Source organism: Dermacentor silvarum, chromosome 7 (assembly GCF_013339745.2).
Source record: "Dermacentor silvarum isolate Dsil-2018 chromosome 7, BIME_Dsil_1.4, whole genome shotgun sequence".
NCBI lineage: Eukaryota > Metazoa > Arthropoda > Arachnida > Ixodida > Ixodidae > Dermacentor > Dermacentor silvarum.
The window spans coordinates 30,922,336-30,946,246 of record NC_051160.1 but is presented as its reverse complement, the minus strand read 5'-3'; the positions used below and the strand labels follow the sequence as shown (position 1 = coordinate 30,946,246).

Genomic DNA, 23,911 nt, shown 5'->3' with positions numbered 1-23,911 from the left:
CACACAAACAAAGGACAAGTCGGAAATGTCATGCTGGTATACAAAGACCTAGACTACGACACAAGCAGTGATTTCTAGTGGTTTATTCTGGAATTAACAGGAATAAGTAGGTAGAAAACTGCAACACTTCATCTGTTCCTGTTATAACCGCACTGCCAGTATAACTTCTATGAAATCTGATATCTCTCTTCCATCACTAGCATTCTGCCGAAAAAATTTTCACTTGAACTTTTTCTTTACTATCACCTGACCCTCCGTGACGAATTCATTCTTCAGCCACATTATATATCCGACCGTGCTGACCAGGTTGGTATCGAGCCATGTCATACTAAAACCTTTCTTTACTCTTTTTTACCTCGAACTAGGCTGATGATGATGATGATGATGATGACCTCGAACTTCAAAAGATTGGAATCGCCTTCCTTTCGACATTGTTTCCATTAATGATAACACCCAATTTATATCTGCCTTAGCTAACATTGTATAATTAGGAGTTGCCATGCCTTACCATGCTTTGTCATATTATTGTACACTATGTTTTATTCTCTACCCACTCCCCTCTGTAATGCTTCGGCCCTGAGGGTAAATGAATAAACAACACACAAGAAAAGCAAATCTGCAAATCAGTGAGAACAATTAACAAGTAGATTTAACAAGTGGCATTGGGTACAAACAAGTGACTAGAGAAAATTTGACTAGCCACCACCAAAACCCAACCATGTACAGAGGGGTATGGCACTTTCCCCTAGAATTTGGTGATTGAGGCTTGGCTGCCGCATTACCCTCAACAGACATAAGAAGTGCCCCCATGATTTCTCTCGTTACCAAACATTGTTACAGTATGGTATGTGCAGGCAGTGCGAGAACGGAAGAAGACGAGGTCGACTGTTTTCCGGTACTGTGGTTCGGAGCCCTCGCTGTTGAGTGTAATTAATCACCGGTGCAGATCTCCTACACTGTCACAATATATACCAATATTTGATTTCAGTCTTAGTGAACATGGGGATACAATGACACAGGCAGCAATCAGCGACCAAACGATATAAGTCACACGACCCACGGCACTGACCTGTCAACTCTGTCAACCATGTGTCGCTTCTTCAGTGCTTGTGTCATCATCTCCCAGGTCTCTGATCATGTCTTTCGTGCTGTTCTTTCAAATAATGGATTCATGTCAACTAGCCCAGCTGTGAATCTTGATGCTTTAGCACAGCATGGACTTGTAGGGCTGGGCTAATTGATATATTTGATTAAAGCTTTAATCGCGAGTGAGCGGTTAAGTCCACATTACCAAAACCAGGCAAGCGCCGGCACTGACACACCCGTTTGTCTTGCCTGTTATATCGCCTGATGCCCGTAACTGACGAAGACTTGGACCCCTTGCAGGGGTGGCAAACGCAGGGCTTCCTTCTAATGGACATAACACCGGTTGTAAAAACAGTGATGTGCATCCTAGCAATATCAACGTTATGCGAGTATGTCTTCTCTGCAGCTGGTATGACTTGATAAGCAGCGAAACCCTCTACTGCCAGAGAATGTTGCAAGTTGCATTGCCTCCGCAGCTGAACCTATATTAGCATTTGACTTTGACATGCTTTAATGTCCATTTGCACAGTGTTCAAGTAATAATAAAGGCAACTGTTCTTTTTGCTTTCTTTAAAGTGTATGTAATGTGACAAACCACCGGCTTTGATTATTTTCGCTTAAGTATGTAAACCTACAAAGCCAATCAATCAATTAAGAGGCACCAATTAACCTGTTAAAATATTTAATTGATGCCCAGCCATAAGTGCAGAGCTGACGACACACCTCAAGATTGATTGCCTAACTCACCGAAGTGTTCGCACGACGACTTCCTTGAGGCCCTGGTAATTCTGGTGCTGATCCTGGAGGCGTGCCCTCATTAGCTGATACGGGTAAGTGACGCTCGCAGAGAGCAGTTTGGACAGTGCAGCAAACGTCAGGTACTCAAACGTGCCCTGAAAACAAGACAAGCCGGCAAGCAAAGGTCAACTGAACGTCGCCCAATTCTTGTAGTGCAGCTGCTGTCGCACTTAACACCAGACAATAAAAGAACATGAAAAACATCAGCACAGCCTGGCTATCGTGGTTAACGCTTAGAAATCATGGCTTGGGCCCTGCCCATGCACGAAAATATCATGTAAGTTATGGAGATGCGCGACTCTCACACATACCCTGATGTTTTCCCCGCATGGCTCCCATCTCCTGTAATCCGGCTTCGCCGCGTGGCTTTACGATCGGTGCGGTGGCGGCGTATTGCGGGAGATGGCACTAGTGTTGCGCAGCTGACGCCACTTAACGGCAGGGATACTTGGGCGCGAAAGGAAGAAGGCGCTTCCTCTTCGTCTTGGGGTCGGCGAGCAGCACGCATGGACGTTTCGCGCGTGCGCTGGCCCGCTTCGCGAGACCGTCTCGCGAGGCTAGGAGCAGGACACCGGTATGGACGAACACGGATCGTTCGAACGCGCCATCGTTCGCGTGACCGTACACGTGAACGACTAGGCGATGGCGTCATAGCATGGGGGCAAACATATTCGCTCACTATCCGGTCGCGGTGAGTCAGACTTCCTTGATTTGTCGCGCGCTCATGTGAATGTTCTATGCGTAGCAATTCGGCTAGTGTGCCTTAATGTATGAAAGGTGCAATAAATGCCGTTTCGATTGTTTGCACTACTGTGTTGTCGTTCCTTTGTCCCAAGAGCCTGTGTGAGACCCCACAAAGTCAGACGTCGGGAAACACCCGACACATGCGCATTTTTTTCTTTGCATTTGTTACAGCACCTTTCTGCAACTTCTTCAACTACTAATAAATGCACCTCACAGCACTCTGGGTATGATAGCAGTACTTTCCTTTAGCAGCACACTTGAAGGAATTTGTACACGCTTTTCATGCCATGAGGTACCGAAAGGATGGCAATGCTTTCTCAGCGTACAGTTTACAAAAAGAGCTTGCATTATATTAGTAAATATGAAAACGATTTTCGTGCCGATTTTCGTGCTCTGGCCAGATGACCAGCTGGAATGAAGGCACTGAAGAAAGTGACGATGAGAACCCTAGAGAAAATGGCTCCTGTAGTGGCCCACAATTTGATGCGAGGCTGGAGACACTACACTGTACGGGAGCCTTACGAATAAATTAAATTTTTAGAAAATAGGCACATTACTATGTTTTTGTTTGCAAGAGAGCTCTGTTTGTGCAGTGTTGAAAACGCATGAAATAGTTCGACTGGAGTGACCACAAAGTTGGGCAAATTCTAACGACTCCAAAGGGTTGAATGGTCTGTCCACACATTAAGAATACCCATTATAAATATGACAAAACAAAGCTTTGCATCAAAAGTAGCTACACTTACTAGCGAGTGAAATATTTTTAAACAGAATGTATCTGCGAGTTACCTCAATTATAAGTGTACGGATGTTGCCAACACTGACTACTGAGAGCATTGGTTTCACGGTTGTGAAATATTAACACGAATGGGTGCAGCTTTGGTAGCAAGCAACAACTTTCTTTCATGCTACCACACACGTGCATTGGTATTTGACGTTTCGACGATGACTGCTTCCGCCAAATTGTTGTTACGTTGCTGCTTTATGTAAGACACGCTTGCTGTATTCAGAGCACTGTGAACATAGTCTAATCTCTAGTAAACAGACATGGGGGGAATACACACATTTCTTTTTTTTTTAGTTGGCCTTGAGCGCACCCCATATAACGGATACGTACACACATTATTAACGATGATTTACATTTAGAAACAGCACACACACGGCAGAAAACTTGGAACAGCCCAAACAGAGAAGCAACAGACTGTTTTTAGATTGCAGTGACCTAGCCAACGACTTTGCCGTTGTTATTTTCGCTTGCTTGACGAAACATTTGTAAAATTGCAGAATGGAGACCAAAGTGGTAAACTTTAGGAAAATTTGGGAAAGTCGGCAAGTGTGAGCTACATACCAGTTTGGCCTGTGGCGAGATGTTAAAACGACTGCAGTAGGCCTTCTTCATCTCCTCGTACACCATGAACTGCAGTGCTCCATGGGATACGTTGAACATGCCGGGAACAAAGCCCTGCATGAGGAACAATGGAAGCGGCACTCTTTGGCGATGACTTTGCAGTGCATGCATTGCAATTGCAGAAAGCAGGTTCTCGGCTACAAAATTGTGCAGTTATTATAGTAAAGGTTCCTGAATCAAATGTTGAGCCTTCATTACCAATTTAAATCTCAATATCAACGTTTCCCACTGTCTAACACCTATATTCTAAGTGGATATGCTGGCAGGTTAGTCGGTCTGATATGAAGACGATCATAAATTACAACGACATGAGAAGAATGCATTCTCCAAATCCATTGTCAATAACCACGCTGGTAAGTGACAAACATGTACACTATAACATTAGATAGGCTATTATAGTTTTTATGACAACTTGGATGCTATTTTTGTCGTCATGTCAGACATAGCTAAATCAAGGTCTAGTTCAGTGAAAATATTGAAATACAAACTGTATTGAGAGACTTGTTCTTTCCGTATCACATATTTTCTCAACAGTTAAACTTGTATTTTTCTGTCTATGTTATGCTTTTCTAATTCTGTCCTTAGAACTCTATGTTGAAATTGTTAACGACTGCGTAATGCTTATGCAGGCTCTATTTTTCCCTGAAAGACAAAGAACTCTTCAGGCAACTTGCGCTTTAGTCTTGCTTCCTGACTTGGCCTTATGAAAAGAAAGCAGTAGCAAATTGCACTAATTGATAGAATTCCGTACAAACTTACTCGAATGAAGACTGAAACTTTAAAGAACTTTCAAAGCCAGATGACCAGTTCAGCAGTGAGTAGGGCTGGGCACTGGTAGGAAATTTAACCCATTGAATTGGATTCACATCATACAGCCAGCTTCCGTTAATTCGACCCCGACCGGACTGGGCCTCTTCGATTTTCCACTTCTAGCTACCCGCGGGCTGCCAGAGCCAGCCGGAGCGCCTTTGTTTCTCTCAGGTTGCTCTGCCCACCGCACGTTCGTTTTACTCGGGCTGGACGGTTCTGGCTACCTGCAGGCTGCCAGAACCAGCCAGGACTATTTTGGTCTGGCTGCTCTGTGGAAGTTGTCTGGCTAGCAGACGAGAAAAACGAGGTGATGAGCACTCGCCACCATCTTTGTGGGGACTTGACGGATTGCAATGCGGGTGCTTGAGGACTTCTACCTCGCTCCGTCAACTGGCCACGGTCACCTTCGGATTTTATTACTTCTAGCGTTATCTTCTAAGGTTCTAACGCACCATTCCACCTTCCGAGGTGGTGCGATACGAGCAGCTGCGAACCATTTGAAGCTTTCTTTTGTGTGTGTGTTCTGTGAAGGCTTCTTCCCGGCTGTGAACAGCGCGCTGTGCTCTCCATCAAGCGTGCATGCTATCTTCACCGTGTTTGGTACAAGTTGTAGTCTGCGAAGTTGTGAATGCTCATTCCAACACATTGCGGTGCCATTTTGGTGCATCTTTATCTGGTGCTATCCTTTTTCACATCTCGCGCGTACATGCGGCGATACCTCCTTTTTCTGCAGTTAGTGAAGGCGTCATAGCTAGCCCGTGTTCATTCCGTCTCTCTGCTGTATGCTTGGGTAGCAGCTCGAAACCGATGTGTTCTAACTATAGGTCGTTGATGTTAAAGGAATGCACTGGTTGAGTAATGGCCACACGTACTTTAGCGTATTGCTCTGATAATCGACCTATACTATTTTTCGTGTGAAACTTTTCGCTGGTGGTCACAGGCGGTATGCATTCTCTTTCATGCACCAACCGCAGCCCCGGCTCCTTCAGCACAGGGGCAGAAGAGAAGCATCATCAGCCGAAAAAAAATTTCTGAAATCGAAGCCCAATTAGGGCAACACGAAATTTTATGCATATAGGACATACCCGATATTCAGCTTTTTCATTTCTTGTCAAATGATGACAAAACGCCAACTCGAATCAATGTCGGTGAACGACGCGATCACTGCGAGCAGGCATCCTTGAGCGATCGCTTTCGTGATCCATTACATGCGATTTTACGTCTTGGCATCGGATGCATTGGAGGTCGTTTATTGTGCAATCAGCGCAATTGAAGTGCCCAGTGCGCATCCTGTGCTGATTCGCGCGAAATCTTGCAAAAGTGATCGCACTCCCAAATGCAACTATGTATAAATTTTTTAGCTGGCAACGCATAAATGGGTCCACTAACGCCAAACACACCAGCCTCGCCGGCTGCTGCAATGCTGGTAGCATGTTTACGTTTATCCCGCTGCCAGGGCTGCCAGCTGTCCCGGCGTTCGATTGTGCAAACTTCAGGCAGCTTCCGGATGTCTTGGGATTCCAGCGCACGTGACTTCCTATCAGGGCTGGTACTAGCTGGCTGACATCTGGCTTCTGACGTCTGGCTGCCAGAACTCCGAAAATCGAAGAGGCCCACTGACGAAATTGATCGAATTATCAGGCGTGTGAAATTAAACAAGATGCAGAAAAAAATGCCAAAACCCACCGCCGATTCATTTGGCAGGATTTGCCAGATTCTAACACACCCCGAATCAAACGTGTGCCCACTTTCTATGTGCCCAAAGCAGAAAACTAACATTGAAATGACATTCAAGCTCCTAAACAAAGTAGAAATCTAATGCGCACCAGATTTTTTTTAGCAAGAACAACTGGCAAATATCTAATGTGTGTTGCATAATGTCGGCCGGTTTCTTTACGTTAATGTCTCCGCAATGCCGCAGTGTATGCAGTAAGGCATATGAACGACGCGAAGATCTTGTATCTGCAGCAACTTTCGGCCCTATTTTCTAGGAGGAAAAAAAAAAAAAAAAGAGAAGGTGTATGTTAGAATTGAATAAATACCGTAATCAGACATTTTGAGCAACCATTATTGCTTGAAAATCTTCCTAGGGCAGGCCAAGAATAGGTGTTTTCAACGGGAGATGACACACGTTCAACACATTCACTGTCTTCTAAACTCCGCAGAGACATGTTGCCATTGGGGTCACCAAAGGGGTCACTGACGCGTGTACAAGCTGACCGGTCAAGTTCGTACTATCCGGCAAAGGGCCATTTTAAGATCGAAATAACCAAAGTAGGTTAATTAAGTAACCGAGGCGAGCCCATAGAAATGCATGGATGCCGACTGGGAGCCTTAATTGGTAGAGATCGGACTGAAGTCAAATTAATGGAAGTCTACTGTATATGCAAACTAAAATGTAACAAGTGGTTCATCTTTGCAAACTTAATAATAATACAGTAAAACCTCGTTGATATGATCCCGTTACGTACGATTTCCGGGCGCCAGCGTTCGCGAACACAAAAAAATGACCCATTAGAGTTATGCTTATTTTTTACAGGTTCATATGTTGCCGGAAAATACTATTTTTCGGCACCAGCGTTCAGTACATCGCCAAACTGCGATCGTACGATACGTTTTCCGGACGCTATAGATCGCATGTGAACAAGAAAATGCACGAGGCACGCGCGATCGAGAATGGTAACATAGCCATCCACCGCGGTTGCGTCACCGCAATACTCGCCCGTCCGTCTCACACGAAAACGATGGCCTGCACTCAGTTGGACACTCCAAGCGCATTTCTACCGTCGGCGTCGCCGTGAGGTCCCGTATAAAGTCCAACGGCGATAAAATCGTCGCCGCACGCCGTGTGTACGAGTGAAAGCGTACCAGAGTGAGTCGGCAATCGCGGCTGAATGTAGCGCACGCCAGGCACGGGGGCGAGGCGATGGAGAGGGGTGCGTTCTGCTCCGTCGGCTGCTGCTCACAGATAGGCCGCGCGGGCGCCGTATCTTTAAAGCGATCTGCGATGTGGGCGAAGTGCGCACGCACGCGGGCCTTATCTTCTAAGGCATGGGTTCTCAAAGTGGGTTCCGCGAGCCACTGGTAAATTTTCCCTGGTCCCGCGCTCGACAAGTGGCTAAAAGCGGCGAACACGAGGTGCGCTCGATCCAAAGAACCTCCATTACCCATGCCTGAATGCCAAAAAGCACATCACAGCGCGTAACAGCAACGCGCGAACTGCGCAATAAATACGCAAGCAGCTTGTAGCCACCCAACCTCTGAGAACGGGCAGCGCGCCTAAGCTTTCGCACTTGAATCTCGGCGGCCGTAATTTACCAACATGCGCATTTATCCCGTTTGTAGATAGGGTAGGTGCCCATAGCGTGCGCACTGACGTATACGTTGGAGGAATAAAAAAAAAAATGCGCGGAGCACCGCAAATGCGCGCCGCAGAAGAGCAAGAACGGCGTTAGCGGCCAACCTAAACAAAGCGACGCAGTCCGCATCGCCGTGGTCCTCAGCGGCAATCGTACGCGGCACGTGACTGACAGCAACGCCGAAGCGCTTCGTACCTAATTGTGCCTCTATTCTTGCGTTTATCGCCGCGCGTAACACCGCGTTGGCGGCTAGCCGCGTGCCTCCATAAGTGCGTAGTCGCCATCTATGATCGCGTCGATACCACCGCAGTTTCTTCCGCAGCGGTTGCAACAAATAGTAGTTTCGTTTGCACTCGGTGCGCACGTCGGCTGCGTGCCTTCACAACTGCGTAGTAGCCACCGTCGATAGCGACCGCAGTTTCGTCCGCACTTCTTGCAGCGAACGGTAGTTTCATTGTAACTTGGTGCGTGCGTCAGTCGCCTGCCTTCCGAACCCCAACCAAAGTGGCCGTCCATGATCGCGTCGATAGCGGCCGCGGTTTCGTCCGCAGCGGTTGCGGCAAGCAGTAGTTTCGCTTTAAGCTTTCGAAGATACAGAGCACCGGCTACATCGCGATGGACGATGGACAATTTGTTGACGAGCAGCTGAGTGGCGAAAAAATAATCGGTATGTGCGTGCGCCCGTTGGTGCAAAGCGCGTCTCAGATGAAGACGCGCGCCGCGAAGGATGTCGTGAGGCCTCCGCCGCTGCTAGCGCTTATCAGTCATGAGATGACGAGAATTTTAGCTTCCGCACTGGTCTTGTGCTAATTAGAAACAAGATTTGATGATTCAATGAGTAAATAATAGTGTGTTGACCTAGTTAAACATTTGTTTTCTTGATACCCTCGATAATTCGACATTCGGTTAATTCGGGGAAGGGGGGTTCCTTGGCACTTTATGGAGCTTAGCAGGGTTCCTTGGGATGAACGTACTCGAGAACCCCTGTTCTAAGCGATCTGCGATGTGGGCGAGATGCGCGCGCACGCGGGCCTTATCTTCTAAGCGATCTGCGATGGGGACAAAGTGCATGCGCCGAGTGCCGGTAGCTTCGGATGCGCTGTGCTTTCGACGTTTAGTTCGCGTTGAAGCGAGACGAGAGACAGCGCGAAGGTCAATTTGCCCGCTGCTGCTGGCGCGCTTTCTCACGCCGGCGTTTTCACAGCGAGTTTCCGCGGTCATCGAGCGGGGTGTGTTCATATATACCTGTGCGCGCGTGACACCGTGCTTTTGTCTATTTAGTAGTAAGCGAATGCTTACATCTTTATACAGCCCATTAAACTACTATCGTTGCTTCGTATAGCTCTCTACTAATTTCCTACGGCAATCGATGCTTCGCCTTTCGGGCGAAACTGCGACTTCTTGTCATTCCGGTAACAGCAAAACTTATGCGGGGTTGTCGCACGCAGCATTCACAGCTATCGCCGCCAACCCTATTGCGATAAGCATCTTCGCCTATCTGTTTTTCGCAGCGCGTGGTGCCGTTGGAAGCGTACGTACTGCCCGCTTTTGATAGGCGATAACCCAAACGCACCGCCGTTCCCGACTGCAGACTGCGTATCGTATATGTTGTCCGGCCGGTAGATCCCACGTAAACAAGAAAAGGCGCGAGGCGGGCCCGATTGAGAACAGTAGCCGCTGCCGCCGTATCAGCTTCCACGCAATACTCGCCCGCCCGTCTCACGTGAAAACGCCGGCGCGCACTCGGTTTCGTATTCCGGTACCAGCCTCCTCCTGACTCGTCGCACGCCGCAATCACAGAGCTGGGCCGCTATTTTGTAGCGACTGCCTTTAAAGTAATAATGCCTTTTCGCGCTTATCGCGCTTCGTCAGTGGTCAGAGCGACGGTCCGCTCGCGTTATCAACGGGATCAGCCAGCCGTGAGCGGTGGATGATAAGACTATTCCAAAATAAGTCATAAGACATCGCTACAAAATCGCGGCCCTGCTGCCACCAAACCGAGATGCGATAAGCATCTTCACCTATCTGTTTTATAGCGCCTGGAGCGTAGTGCCGTTGGTAGCGTACTGGACTCTTTTAGTAGGTATAGCGATAATCCAAACGCACCGCCATTCCCCGCTGCAGGTGAGCGTCACATTTCGCTTTGGCGGCATACGGCGTCGCCCAACAGCTCGATTTCGTTTCGGTTTCCCGTCACCGTCTTAAAGCACTACGTAATAGGAAAACAACAAAACGTGCATCGGGCCGCCGAAGCCCGACCAGGGCCGCTATCCTGTACGCGTTCGAAACGCGATTGCCCAGGCCGCGCCGATATCGCGGCCCAGGCCAATCGCGTGAGGCGAAACCGAACGTCGGCTTTTCGAACGCGAACAAGATAGCGGCCATGCTGCACGCGCGTCTCTTGCCTCGTGCGCAACGATTCGCATTACGTAGATGTCGACTACAGTTGAGTCTATCACATTTTTTGGCCACTTCGGATCGTACGCTTTTTCGGTTAGTACGTTTTTTCTCGCGTTTTTCCCTCCTAGAACGTATGAACGAGGTTCTACTGTAATAGATGTGAAACTGTGCTACAGGTCACCAGCAGCGGCGTTTAATGTTACGCCAATGACACTAAACTTTCACTTTGTATGCATATCAAGTGTTATCAAATCAGACAATCATGTCTAGCTGCTGAGGCTGAAGCAGCTTGTTAGTGTGCTCTGGCAGTCTCATCATGAAATGTGCATACTTCCTTAGTATGTTGCCAGCTCCTTGTTTAAGCCCGCGCACTAGCAGCTACGGCAGGGAGTAGATTTCCCCCTCTGCTGGTTCGAAGTGCAGTGATGGGTGGCTTTTGTCCTCAGAGACCTACATGCTCCATCGTAGTAGGAACACTAACTCAATCTGTCGTTCCCTTCCTCGCTGCTGAAGTGCTGACACTCACGTTACCCAATAATCTTGATCAAAAAAGCTAATCATGAATACAGAATTCATCGACTACTTGCAAGGTTAGGCAACCAATCAATCAGCCAGCTTAATCAGCACTCAATTGCTTTTGATGCTACCTGTTCAATATCAAGAAATTCACACCAATTTCATTACGAGTGCTTCTCCATACATTTCCAATGCCAAAAGACAATGATCATCCGTCTCTACAGCAGTTCCCGCGAACCATCTTAGGCTCTCAGACACTGGGTGGTCAGCAAACGATAGTTTGAAGAACACTGCACCAGGGTGCCATTACGCTCCTTACCCTGTAGAGGCCGGTGACCCCTTCATATTTGTAGACCTTCTGAAATGCGTCCAGCATGCCCGAGTAGCGTCGGGTGGCCGGCAAGTCCATGTGGTGGTCGGCGTACTGGAGGCACATACGGGTTTTCACCATGGTGATGGGGTTGGTGATGACTAGAGTCAGCAGCCCTGCAGCGCACATTATGGTCGCCCATCTTACCCAGACGCAAGAAAAAAAAAAAAAAAAAACTTCTAATGAGAGCATACTAGCCAAGTCTAACTTTGAAAAGGTAGATTGATCAAATGACAATGTTTACCATTCCAAACAATACCAGTTGAGCTAGGAGAAAGCACAGTGAATTGTTATGGTCTAATTTTGACCACCTGACATTCTCTGATGCAGAGCTACAACTTGACACCAACAATCTGACAAATTAAGACCCGAGTGAAAACCTTTCAACAGGGGTCAAGGACCACAATTTGCGCGCAAATGTGCAGCATGCTCCCCGCTCGCTGGCAACAAACGATTTTTGAGGAAAGAGAAAGGTTGTCATTACAATCAGGGCAGTTGCATTTCTCTCTTTTCCTATACGAAAAGTACCATGCTCATAATACACACACATTGCGCATTACTGGATGCTACAACAAACGACAACAAAACACCAAAGCACAAAGCTAGCTTTCTGATAAGATCAACCTGTGTTTGAAAAGGAAGTCCCGATTTCTCTGTACACATGCAGTTCCATCTCAGACTAAACAGGGAGGATGATAATAATGAAGGATCACACACCACACAAAAAGAAGACACACAAGATCGACTTTAGGAAGACTCACCATCTCATATTTTCCTACAAATACTAATGCGAATTTTATCAAGAAGCTTTCTAACGTTTTTGGCAGAAAAGCGGGGAGACTCTCCTGCCAACAGACTTGAAAAACAATTCAAGTCTCAAGTTACACGCGCCAGTGTGATGACACAAGCCCAATGACGTCAGGGCTTTCAAGCTATCAAAGCGCAATCCAGAGCTCGCTGTCTTCAGTCCAAACCAGCTCAAGGCTCCTGCCACCAAAGATTAGATTTGGATAGGATGCCAGCCCGTGATGATAAGCAATGTGGGGTGCCACAGGGAGATAAGTCTGGAAGATTCCGAAACACCTGCTCAGATCTCCCCAAAGACAGATGAAGGAAAAAAAAAAGAAGGTCGTGCTTTGTGCGCGAGATACTATGCCACTCGAGCCTCGTACAAAGTTAACAGCACGTGTGTGTCGTGCACAAATTCAACAGCACAGAGGTCAGACGAGATACACCACCTGCCAAGCGCAGCCCGAGAGTTGCTACTTGACGATTGCGCCTCTTGGAAAAGTACAGGCATACAAATAGTTTCCGGATGCGAGAGACAGCGTGACGCAATGGGCAGCCGCAATTGCCACCGTCCAAAACATGATAGAAAGAAAAGGCTGATGCGAGCACTGAGCAAGTGTGCAAATGAAAGCTGGACAAATGCACACCATGAAGCCTCCAAAGAGAAGAAGCATATCCTGGCTCGTCTTTCGAAACTGACTGTTTGAAAAAAAAAAAAAAACGCGTTGCATAAATAACAATTTCAGCGATCGCTGAAAACAAAATTACTAAATGGTATAGGCTCTAAATTGTCAGAGAAACTTAAGAAAAAAAAAAAAAAACCTCACGTTTACATAAGCTGACCAAAAGATGACACACACAGCTAGGAAAATACAGCTATTTCGTGAACACATTAGCAAAGCTTGCACAGCCAAGGCAATTTCATGTCGACAGCAAATTGAAATGCTGACTTTGTTCACATTTGATAAAGCGCAGTCCATGGAATTTTGTTACTTGTTGCAGAATTCTAAACTAGATGTCTTATGTTTCTGACACTGTTCACTTTAGTCAATCTTACACTGAGGACCTGAACAAAAAAAAAAAAAAAGCAACCTTTTCAAACAGTAACTAGAGTTTTATGGTCTATTAAATGCCACAAGTACCACGACAAAAATCAGTTCAACTACTGCTTAACAAAAAACATTTCTGCATTCCACATGTATTTTAATAAAGGAGGCTTAGTATTTTTTTTTTTTTCCCGCTAAGAGGCAGATTTAACCTGGCACTAGCAAGGTTAGGCCGCATGCATACAGGTCAACAGTTACCTTATTTAGAAAAATGTGTCAAAACCGCATCAGTTGGATCACGGCTTGCATTGTGAAAGCAGCCTTGTCATTTTTATCATGAAAGTTGACTGTAGATACTGGTTGCCACAGTTCATTTCAGTCACTGGCCTCATGTATTTCACAATGCCCATGGCAACCCGTGAAATGCCTGTGTCAACCTGGCAGATTTCCTACACAACGGGCAATGCCATTTTCGCTAGCTTAAAGTATTACAGAGTACAACTGTTCTCTGCGCACCGAAAAGCACAGATAAACGAGATAACAGAATGTCAAGAAATGAGTGACACTGCACAGTGTAAACAATGTTCTGTTACAATGCACTTGCACTTAGATCACAATCACAAGAAGCTTGTCAAAAAGAAAAGGTTATTAGCATTGTCAGCCGCTTTCCTCACAACATCGACCTCACTGCTGCTTAATTACGAGTTCAATGTACTAGATCTCTCTGGTCCATTTCTCGACACGACAGGTGACGCATATTCGGTCGGGTAATCTCAAGTGCAACACGCATGGAGGTTTGAGCAAAAATGTTGTGGAGATTATCTCTGATGACTACGAGGATGCGATAACGTGCTATAACTGAACTATGCATAAAACCTAGCCCTACGGTGTCTAGCCCGCACAACGGGACGGCGACTCACCGGACTCCGCAGCTGCCATCATGTGCCTCCCAGGACCAAGCTGCTTGTCGGGGCAACCATCCAGCATCCATGTCTTGATGGAATTGTAACTGCACGGGACAGTTGGCAATGATAATCATTTACAATCGGCAAGGAGACGCGGCAAAATTTTTTCTTGAGTGTCTTTGTAATGTCGTTATGAAGAAGTCAACACTTTCCCAAAGTACATGTCGAAACCAGGCCTCACCACTACTAGGATACTTCTGAAAAACACTAATCAGTTATAGACTAATAGAATATTCTTTTCGAATTATTAATTTTATGGTAATAGGCTGATTACTAAAATGGCAAAACGTCAAAGACCCCCTTTTTTTTTACTGTTGCAGATTTCAAGGTACTTTTTTTTTGTACTTGGGCCATTGTGGCCCGGCAAAGTTTTTGAAACTTGCGAAGTTCAATGTTTGGCTCTCTTAGGGTTCATAGCCCAACTTTTGCCGGTAAATGAACTAGGCTACAGCAGACACCACAAGTATCTATGATGTCAAAGCGAGCAGGTCTTGTTTCAGTGTGTTTTCCGGATTATCAAGCTCCCCCGCCCTCTCATGGCAAGAGCGGCTTTATCGACAGCATTAGCAGAAGGGCAATTGACTAATAAAGCTCACATTATCTTTCTCTTCAATGTCCATTTTAGTTTGCTTGCTTTCGTTTTCCCACTTTCATTTTATGAGCTAGAATGAGCTTGATGTTCCAAGCCTATCCGAGTGCCCTCTTTTCGTCACCCATAGACGTCTTCTAGCCATCTAAAAAAAAAAAAAAAAAAGACTACAGATGACCAAAGCTACACCTGCACTATGTGGAATACCGCATCAAGGGCTCCAGGTTACAATGACATGGGGATCTACAACGTTAAAAAAATTCAGAACATTAACTTTTGTCAATGTTGCCACTGCTGTAATGCAGCCAGTGTGTGCAGGAACCGAACCCAAGACCTCGCGCTTGGCAGCAAATTGCATTAGCCGTGGCACTTGGCCCAAGTCAGCTAATCACATTCGACCATGCATAACACAGCCAGGCAAGGGAGCAGAGTGAAACACTGCCAAGTTAATGCATGCAACTTAAGACGTAAAGTGCTGACTGGGACTAGAACAAGCAACAGGAAAATAGCAATGGAACCAAAGTCCGAAGCGTAGCATGTTATTAACTCTTTATATACGCAGCAGATCCAGATCATTCGCTATCAGCTTTGAGATTTCAACAAACATAACCAAGAGTTGAATGCACATCCAATGTAATCCACATGTGCAGCGGGTACAAAATATTGATCTCAAATTAACTATGAGGCACGCTGGCAGGATCACAGGTCAGAGCTCCTAGATAACTATGTTTAAACTGGAAGACAAAGATTGGTACAAAAATACAGCAGAAAAAAAGTGGCCGACAATGAAAAAAAAGAAGACTCGTAACTCAGACTTAATGCACAGCCGTTTAAAAGAGAAGCCATCACGAATGTCGCGTTGCATTTTTCGCGAGTGCTTGCGTCGTAATGAACTTCTTTTCAATAAGCATATAAGTAAAGAAAGGATAAGCTAATGAGCCCAGCTGGACATGTTACAAGTGAAAAACAACACGTCATTGCAATCCACAGGAAGACGCACCCCCATGAGGGGGGAAAGAGACCTTGCCCAATAATAGCGCCTCACACGCAACAGCGCCTCAGCTGTAAACAACAAGCAAATACCACGGTTGAGCGCACAAGGCATCAGGTATTGTTTACAGCAAGCCTCTCTTGACCGCGCTGTAGCAGGGCTTTGACGACATGCTGCTGAATGCATTGACAGACTTTACAGCTAAGCTGTACAGGCCCACAACGTACACACTCAAAAGCTTTATGGATTGGGCGAGCTTTTCTGCGGCGCAACATTAACTCACCATTATGCATCGTGCTTCCTTTACAGAATGCATAGCACAGCATGTGCTACGCATGCTACGTGCAGTGTAATACCGTTATATGCATGCACAGTGTTATCAACACTGAGACACTGAGTCAAGCAAAAAAGCCCATTAGAACTGATCATTATTACTACATAGTGATGACAGTACCCGTCGGAAGACCTAACACTACTTAGTGTCTACTTTCATGATCCACAAGCTTTCACAGCATGTGCATTTATAACAACATCAGTACAACAATTAGAAAACTGACGTTTTACATGCCAATACCACAATCTGATCATGAGGCACATCATAGTGGGTGGGTACTCTGGATTCTTTCTGACCACCCCGGGGGTTTCTTAACGTGCACCCAATGCACAGTACACGAGCGTTTTCGCGTTCCACCCCCATCGGAATGTGGCTGCTGCGGGATCGAACCCGCGACCTCATGCCTCCTGACTGCAATAGCCACTGAGCTAATGCGCCGAGTAACAGTACAACAATCTTAAAGTGTTGCACTCTGAGGACAAAGTGGAATTGTAGTCAAAAAGTGTAGAGTGTCCAGTGGTTATCAATGAGGATAGTGCATCAGGTCATCGTAAGCAGCCGTACATGTAATGTCCACTGCAGGACGAAGGTCTTTCCCAGATATCTCCAACTGCCCCTGTCTTGAGTCAGCTGACAAAGCGTGGTTGAGGACTGCAGACAACTGGGTGTTGCGATGAGATTAGGAAATTTGCAGGCACGTAGGACGGATTCAGCTGACTCCGTCCTACATGCCTGCAAATTTCCTAATCTCAAATTTCCTACATGTCTGCAGGCCTCGACTACGCTTTCCTTTCTCCCTTGGCATCCGTTCACTAACTCTTATACACTATCGGTTGTCCACCCTGCACAATATAGGACCTGCCCAACTATTTTTCCTCTTAAAAAGGGGAGCACTCGGTGTTGGGCCAAAACCTTTTTTAAAGATCGTTATAGTCTAAGTTACAGTGCTGAAAACTTGTCAATATATGGAAGCTTATGAGCTTATTTTAAATATGAGATTCATTTTTCTATTATCTCATTCAGTTCCGACCACTGAGCAAGCCAGACCGAGTCCCAAAACATTGCGATGTTCTGCTCTCATGTGGCCACCTTCTGTGTCACGATGTCATGACGCATACACCTAAGAAACAAAATCGAAAATGGCTCATAGAAAAGGTATTACAGTAAATTATTTAGGATGTTCTGAGGCTTGCTTTTACATGTTACACAGCTTGGAGTTCGAGGATCTTCATTTAATAATAATAATTTAAAAAAAGAGAGTCATTGATGTCATGTCAGTACTCCTATTCAAAGCATGGCATTTCTAATTCAATGTAAGGCGCAAAGTAGCAACTATACATTGGAACTTAGAAATTGAGGCAATGCGCCCAGACTTTAGTTGCAAATCCCGCATCCCATAAACTTTTGTGGCTGACTGCACTTGTTGCGGTGAACAAATCAAAAAGGAGTCAAATGGAAAATAAATCAAGGGAGGTGACCATAAGGACACAGTGCTGTGTGTCCCTGTGGTTCCTCCTGCGATGAGCTAATTGATTCATTCGCATTCGAGACGAAGCATGTACGACATTGTTAACTGCAACAGAAAACGGTGCACACAAAGTTGATTAGTGCATATTGATGACAAAGTGCAAACTGCAAAATGTAACAATGAAATGGCACCGATATACAACGGGCTAGCACGTACAAGAGAAAGTAGAGGCCCCACGAAGTACCGGCACCCCAACAGTTTGGGGCCACACCACGGTAGAGACCCCGGATTCCTTCTTCCCTGATGATCGTCGAGACGGCGTTGAGGATGCCCCCGTACTGCGGCCGGCTTTTCAGCTGCCCGTCATTAACTGTAAAAGGGAGAGAGAGAGAGAGAGATGGCGGATGAGATAAACGAGGTGCGTTGTCTCTCGAAAGACGCGCGACAATGAAGTGTACGTTGCTGCATAGATGGCAAGAGCACAGGGAGAATGAAAAAGAACTGACTTTTCAGAGACGTTGACGGCACTTGATGCAACACGCGTGGTACTGTGGCAAGGCAAAGTCAATGAACGCGTGGAAACGCAATGTCAATGCCCGAACGAACTTTATCTTTCGAGTGTTACAACTTTAGTGGCCATACAGCGTGCACCAATATGAAACAGGAAGAAAAACTGGTATTTAAATAACAGTCGACTTCGGAATGACTGTCTAACCACATTGACCACACATGCATGCTAAGCCATTTGTATATGAGAGATTCAAGCTGTGCTTTTCTTCACAGCAAGAAGGAAAAAAAGAAAAAGCAAGCGATTATTTTGAACAAGCCAGGCATTTCCTTTCATGATGAAACAGTGTACATGGCAAACGCCATAAGTTGACGACAGATAGTTAAAGAAACGGGACAAGTTCTGTTTGCGTCGTTAAACATTCAGCACGATCCATGAAAACTGAGTGCGGAGCATTCAATTAGCAAGCATTTTAACAAAGCCACGGATATTTTTCGTTGTTTCTGGTGTGCCGTTGCCAACTTCAAAAACAAACTTGAGAACAACCACAAGCGAAACCCTTGCTCACCACACGATGATATTCTTAGTATGTCAACTGCAGGGATCAGCTGTGCACATTGACTGGGGCCCAACTTATCAGCCAAGATAAGCAAGCAGAACACCCCGGTTGTTGCAAAATGGAGAGCGGTCACAAAGGAAAGACCTGCTCAACTATACGAACATTCTTTATGTGTAGTACTCTTGGTATGTCAGCGGCAAGTATATCAGTATCGGCCATGGTATATCAGCTGTGCACCCTGGGACCCACGTTATCAGCCAAGCCATGCACCGTTAAAGCCAGCTTGAGAACTGCTACGAAGAAAACCCCTGCTCGCCATATGCAAATTTTCTTGTGGGTGATATTCTCAGGTACGCCGACGGCAAGGATGTCAGAACGAGGCATCAGCAGTGTACCCTGAACCCCGTCTTATCAGCCAAGTGAAAAAAACGCCCCATGTTAACACTAGCTTGAGAAACGTGTCAAAAGGAGGCCTCTGCTGGAAGGCAAGGGTATGGGCAGGGGCTGTGCACCTCGAACCCCATTATATCAGTTGGATAAGTAGTACTAACTGTTCTGCTTATCAGCATGCTTCAGAGTATTATTAAGATAAAGATATCCACACTCAAGGCCATGGCTCAAGTGTGTTTGCGAGGAAGCACAGAGCACCGAAGTCGCTGTGTTAACCCTGTAATGCCAAGCGTATCATATATGCTATGCTAATTTGATATACCTCAGATTTTATATATATATAAGAGTTCCTGGCAACTGCATAGTTATTTGCAGAAATCTACATTAAAATACAATTTATTTTCGATTGTTTTGGCCTGGGACTGGCCTTTATCACGAAAGGCCTGGCCTTGATAAAGGCTGGTACCCAGGGAAGGGGACAAGGTATGCGCTCACTTTGTTCCCTACACTTTTCATTTCCTTTTTTGCGCTAAGTGACAATAAATCCTATGGTCTGAAATTGTTCATATTGAAACGAGTGGCCCAGCAACACGTACTACTGAGTTACGTACCTTTTATGTTGATAGCTCATCCTGACATGTCATAGTATATACACATACAGTATATTTTACGCATTTTGCACTGAGCATTTTTAGGGCACCATACTCGGCCATTAAACTATACTCTCTGCCATTAAACACACCACTGACTACGTCATACCATTCTTGGTATTCTTAGGCCATTATTGGCCCTTCTGCCATAAAACCCCATACATCATCATACACGTCAAAAACCCGATTTACTCACAGGAGGCTCAACGCATAGCCTATGTGTAGTATTTTTGTTAGACTGGAGTGAAGTTTCAGCTATGGGTAGTTCAAGAAACTACCAATTACTAATTACTCTACTTAAGATATAACATTTTGATGTAAAAATGTATTCTCCATGGCCATAAAGTAAGGTAGAGAACTTTCTATACATTTTCTTGACGTGTAACTGGAAAAAGACAGAAAAAGCTTGAAAATAAACACCGGCTAGAAGACAAACGACTTTCCGATTTAGCCACTCAAGCATTGAAGGGAAGAAGACTGACGTAAAACAAAAATTTGCATTTGATGACGCTAACAATGACAACTGATGGGAGTTTAGCTTCCCAAAGACACAGTCTGGTCATGTGACACGCACGCCGTGGTCCGTGTGCATCGGGGAATGCAGTGTTATTATTCTGACCACCTGCTGCTACTTTACGTGCGTCAGAGTACGAACGGGAGCGTTATTTTTATTTTTTTCGCCTCGTTTTTACTTTCGCTGCAATGGGAATGCGGTCGCCGCGACAGTTAGGGAATCGAACGCACGACCTCCTGGCTCAACAGCTGAAAGCCTAAATAAATGAAAATAAATTTCACTACAGTCCCACCTCCAAAAATACAGCTGGTTCCACGGGTAGTGTTCAAGGCTGCTTTCGTTTTTAACTTTTTTTTTTTCCGCGACCACCAAAACAAGCAGAATTTCCTGGGCTGCCTCGCATGACGTCAGCACTGCGCTTTGTGCGCGCGCCACCCGTAATTCTTGTTTGCATTTCGTAATTTATATACATTTCTTTTTTTGCTTCGTTTTCCGAGAACACGTTCCGAAAATCCGTTGCGGCGAATTCAAAACCAACCAACCAAACAGGTGGTGACGTCTGCAAGTCACGTGCGCCATCCTTTCGCTATCTGCGCCTACGTAGACGGGAGAAATATGTAATCGCCGAGAGACCCTCGAATTCGACCATGTAAGAAAAAAAAAAAAAAAGTGCCAGACGGTGCGAAAACACAATAAAAATCTCCCGGTACGAACGCGACCGCCGATAAGCGCGCTGTACAAGCGACAAACACTACGGGCCGTGGCAGTACCAGCATCGTTTAAGCGATTGCGATAAGACGCTGCCACGCGACAGCCACCGGGGTCAAAGAATCAAGCAACGAACACCAAAAAAACCCACGCGACACCTTCTTGCGTCATCAAAGGCGCAGCCGCTGCGGCCGGCGTACAGCTGGGGGCAGCGAGCGGGAGAAGACAGTGACGTCACCGTGACGTCACGAACGGCTCGCCGACCCGACCTTGAATCGAAGCCAAGGCCCCTCCCGCTCACTTGGCTGAGAAACGAAGTGCAAAGAAAAACCAACAATGGCCGTCGTTGCTTGCTGCTGTGCACGCGCCGAAGCCCAGTGCAGCGGTTTCATGCGAAATGATTCTTGGCACTACCTAACCGCTGTGTGGAGCAGTGGCATCGCGCAAGAAATGTTACGGCAGCGAGATTCCATTCGAAGCTCACTTGCCAAATCGGAGAACAAAAATAAAATGAAAAATAAGTGCTCTAACGATAGATTCCAGCAACAGCTGGTAAATCACTCACACACACATAGCGCAATGGTGTACAAATGATACAGCCGTGGATACAGCGGCGCCCGTTGCTCCAATAAAGGTCATTCAGGCACTGCGGTATAACGGTCGCAGGCAATGTTTAATGATTGCAAGCCCAGCTACGCATAGAATTCGTGCCGCAGCTATAAATGGCAGGTGCTACATAATCCCTTCCCTAACCCCCCTCTCCGCCAAACTTTGAGCTCCCTTTGCAATAGAGCTAGCTGTTCAATGTGATTCAATGTCAAGGAGAATTGTTTAGCCATCTAGCAGACGACCGCAACTATCGATCGTCTGCAGCTGCCAAGACGCGGCAAGGATCGCCGCGAAAAACACCTCAGCTGTTGCTCTGCTGAGCGCGAAAAAAAAGCAGTTACACGCAGCAATGTGTCGCGGAAGCAGCGGCAATCAGTCATGCGATGACGGAACGGAACCTGACGAAAGAACCGACACGTGCAGCCTTCGGAAGCAAAACCCGGAAGCACTTGATCGTGGGAAGCTACGAAAAGGAAACGCGCGTTCTTTAGGATACAAGGGCGCGAGCTTTAAGAAACAAAGCCCTTCATCGCCGCAGACCGAACGCCTTCGTAACGCGCTACGTGGGTCGCGAAGAGATTGGAAGAGCGGGTGACGCAACGAAGACAGCAGCACAGGATGCTGTGGGAGGCTTGGCAAGGCAGGAGCGCGCCGGCTCTTGCTCGCGACTCGTGAGGTCTCTGGCACTTCGGGGAAGTTATTTTCAAAGCCCGACCCTCTCTTCGGTAGCACCTATTTTTTCTTTCTTCTTTTTCTTACTTTCCTCCTCTGTTTTTCGAACCGCGGCCAACGCGCCTTTTCATTTCGGCGAAAGCGTATGACTGTCTCGTCCGCGGCGTTTGATGCAGACTGTTAAAAAGGCGCTCGTGTTTGTAGTGCGAACGCCTTTTCTTCGCTGTTCCTGGTAATGTAGGCCGCTCCAAGACAGACCAGCAATTGCACGAGAATGACTTCTGCTCTGAACGAATGAATGAAAAAAAAAAAGAAAAGAAAAAGAACGGTGTCAACGAGCGCGCTGTCCTTCAGTCAAGTCGTTCCCAGCTGACTAGGACGAGGTCTCTTCCGAACGTGTTCGCTAATGCGCGGTTTCGAGCTGCGCGCGCTGTGGGCTTTAGCGGCAGTCAAATGCAGCAGAAGCGCACGGATGGTGGTGTCATTTGCAATGGTTTACGGGCAACAACGCTTGCAGGGTGTTTGTCTGACCGGCTCGAGAAAAGAACCAGTTAGAACCAGTTCAGGCTGGTACTACAACAGTGACGGACGGCCCCTCTATAGGGGCGATCGTCCGTCAATGCATGTAGCACTACTCTCAAACGCTTTCCTCACAGAGACGCAGTAGTCCGGCGTTAGCGAGACGAGGGAAGCATCTCCGTTACGTTCGGGAGGAACGGGGAAAATAAAGAAAAGGACGTGGCAAGCGGATCTGTACGCGTTTACCCGGCTTCCTCGTGATGCTACCGCGAGGATCAGGCGACGAGAAATGCGCCGTTATAGCGTGGAAAAGAAAACATCGGGACGACATAGATGTAACGGCCACGCTGCGCGCGTTAGGACGAATGATGTAGCGGTGACGGCTTACCTGCCAGCCGGATCTTGAGCAAGTCGAGCGGATGCAGCACCAGGGTTGAGGTGACACCGCCAGAAATGCCGGCCAGGAGGTGTTCGTATCGCACCTGGGGTAGCACGAGGCTCATCGAAGTCCGCCAGCGACGGTCGTGGTTGGCGACAGCCGATTCCTTCATGGTGGTCGTCGGGCTTCCCGTCACAGAAGTCTCGGAAGAGTAGTAGCGCGCGCGTGCTTTACTTGCGCGATGTGCTAAGTACTACAATAGGGAGACTGTCTAGGGGTCAGCTCGGTCCGCAGGGTTTGGTCAGTGAAAACTGACGGCGCATAGTGTGGTACGGCCGCTGGTTACCAGCGCCGTACAAATAGACCACGCGCGGAGGCGCGAATGAATGGGCGAAAAAGATTAGCGCCGCGTACCACTCGGCGGCACACGCGAAAGCTCTCCGCGCCGATGCCTGTTTGTCGGAGGGGGTTATACGCACGTACTGCCGTACGGAGGATCGTTCCCTTTCTTCGGTTCTGCTGCGCCCTCCCTCGTTTTACGCCGATGCCCTACACCTGTGTCCCCTCCGCTGCAGGATAAGGCTTGTCAAAGGCGAGTGTGACGTCACGCAAAAATTCTGACACTCGTGGCGCGAGCGACGAGCTATCGTCACTACTATCGTTCTTAAAATTATTGTCGCTTCTCTTTGTTACATCAACGTTGTAAACGCAAAAGACATGCACTGTTTTT

General features: G+C 46.8%; 1 protein-coding gene across 1 annotated transcript in view; it reads right to left on the bottom strand.

Moving 5' to 3' along the window:
• Positions 1-23,750, bottom strand: part of LOC119457866 (mitochondrial folate transporter/carrier) — a 28,777-nt gene extending 5,027 nt beyond the window's left edge. Inside the window, exons 1-6 of the mRNA XM_037719622.2 lie at positions 23,191-23,750; positions 17,890-18,043; positions 14,247-14,335; positions 11,441-11,607; positions 3,977-4,090; positions 1,834-1,979 (exon numbers count right to left, since the gene is read on the bottom strand). Coding sequence (XP_037575550.1) covers positions 1,834-1,979; positions 3,977-4,090; positions 11,441-11,607; positions 14,247-14,335; positions 17,890-18,043; positions 23,191-23,353 — 833 coding nt within the window. The 5' untranslated portion in view covers positions 23,354-23,750. The remainder of the gene's footprint in view (positions 1-1,833; positions 1,980-3,976; positions 4,091-11,440; positions 11,608-14,246; positions 14,336-17,889; positions 18,044-23,190) is intronic.
• Positions 23,751-23,911: the final 161 nt, after the last annotated feature.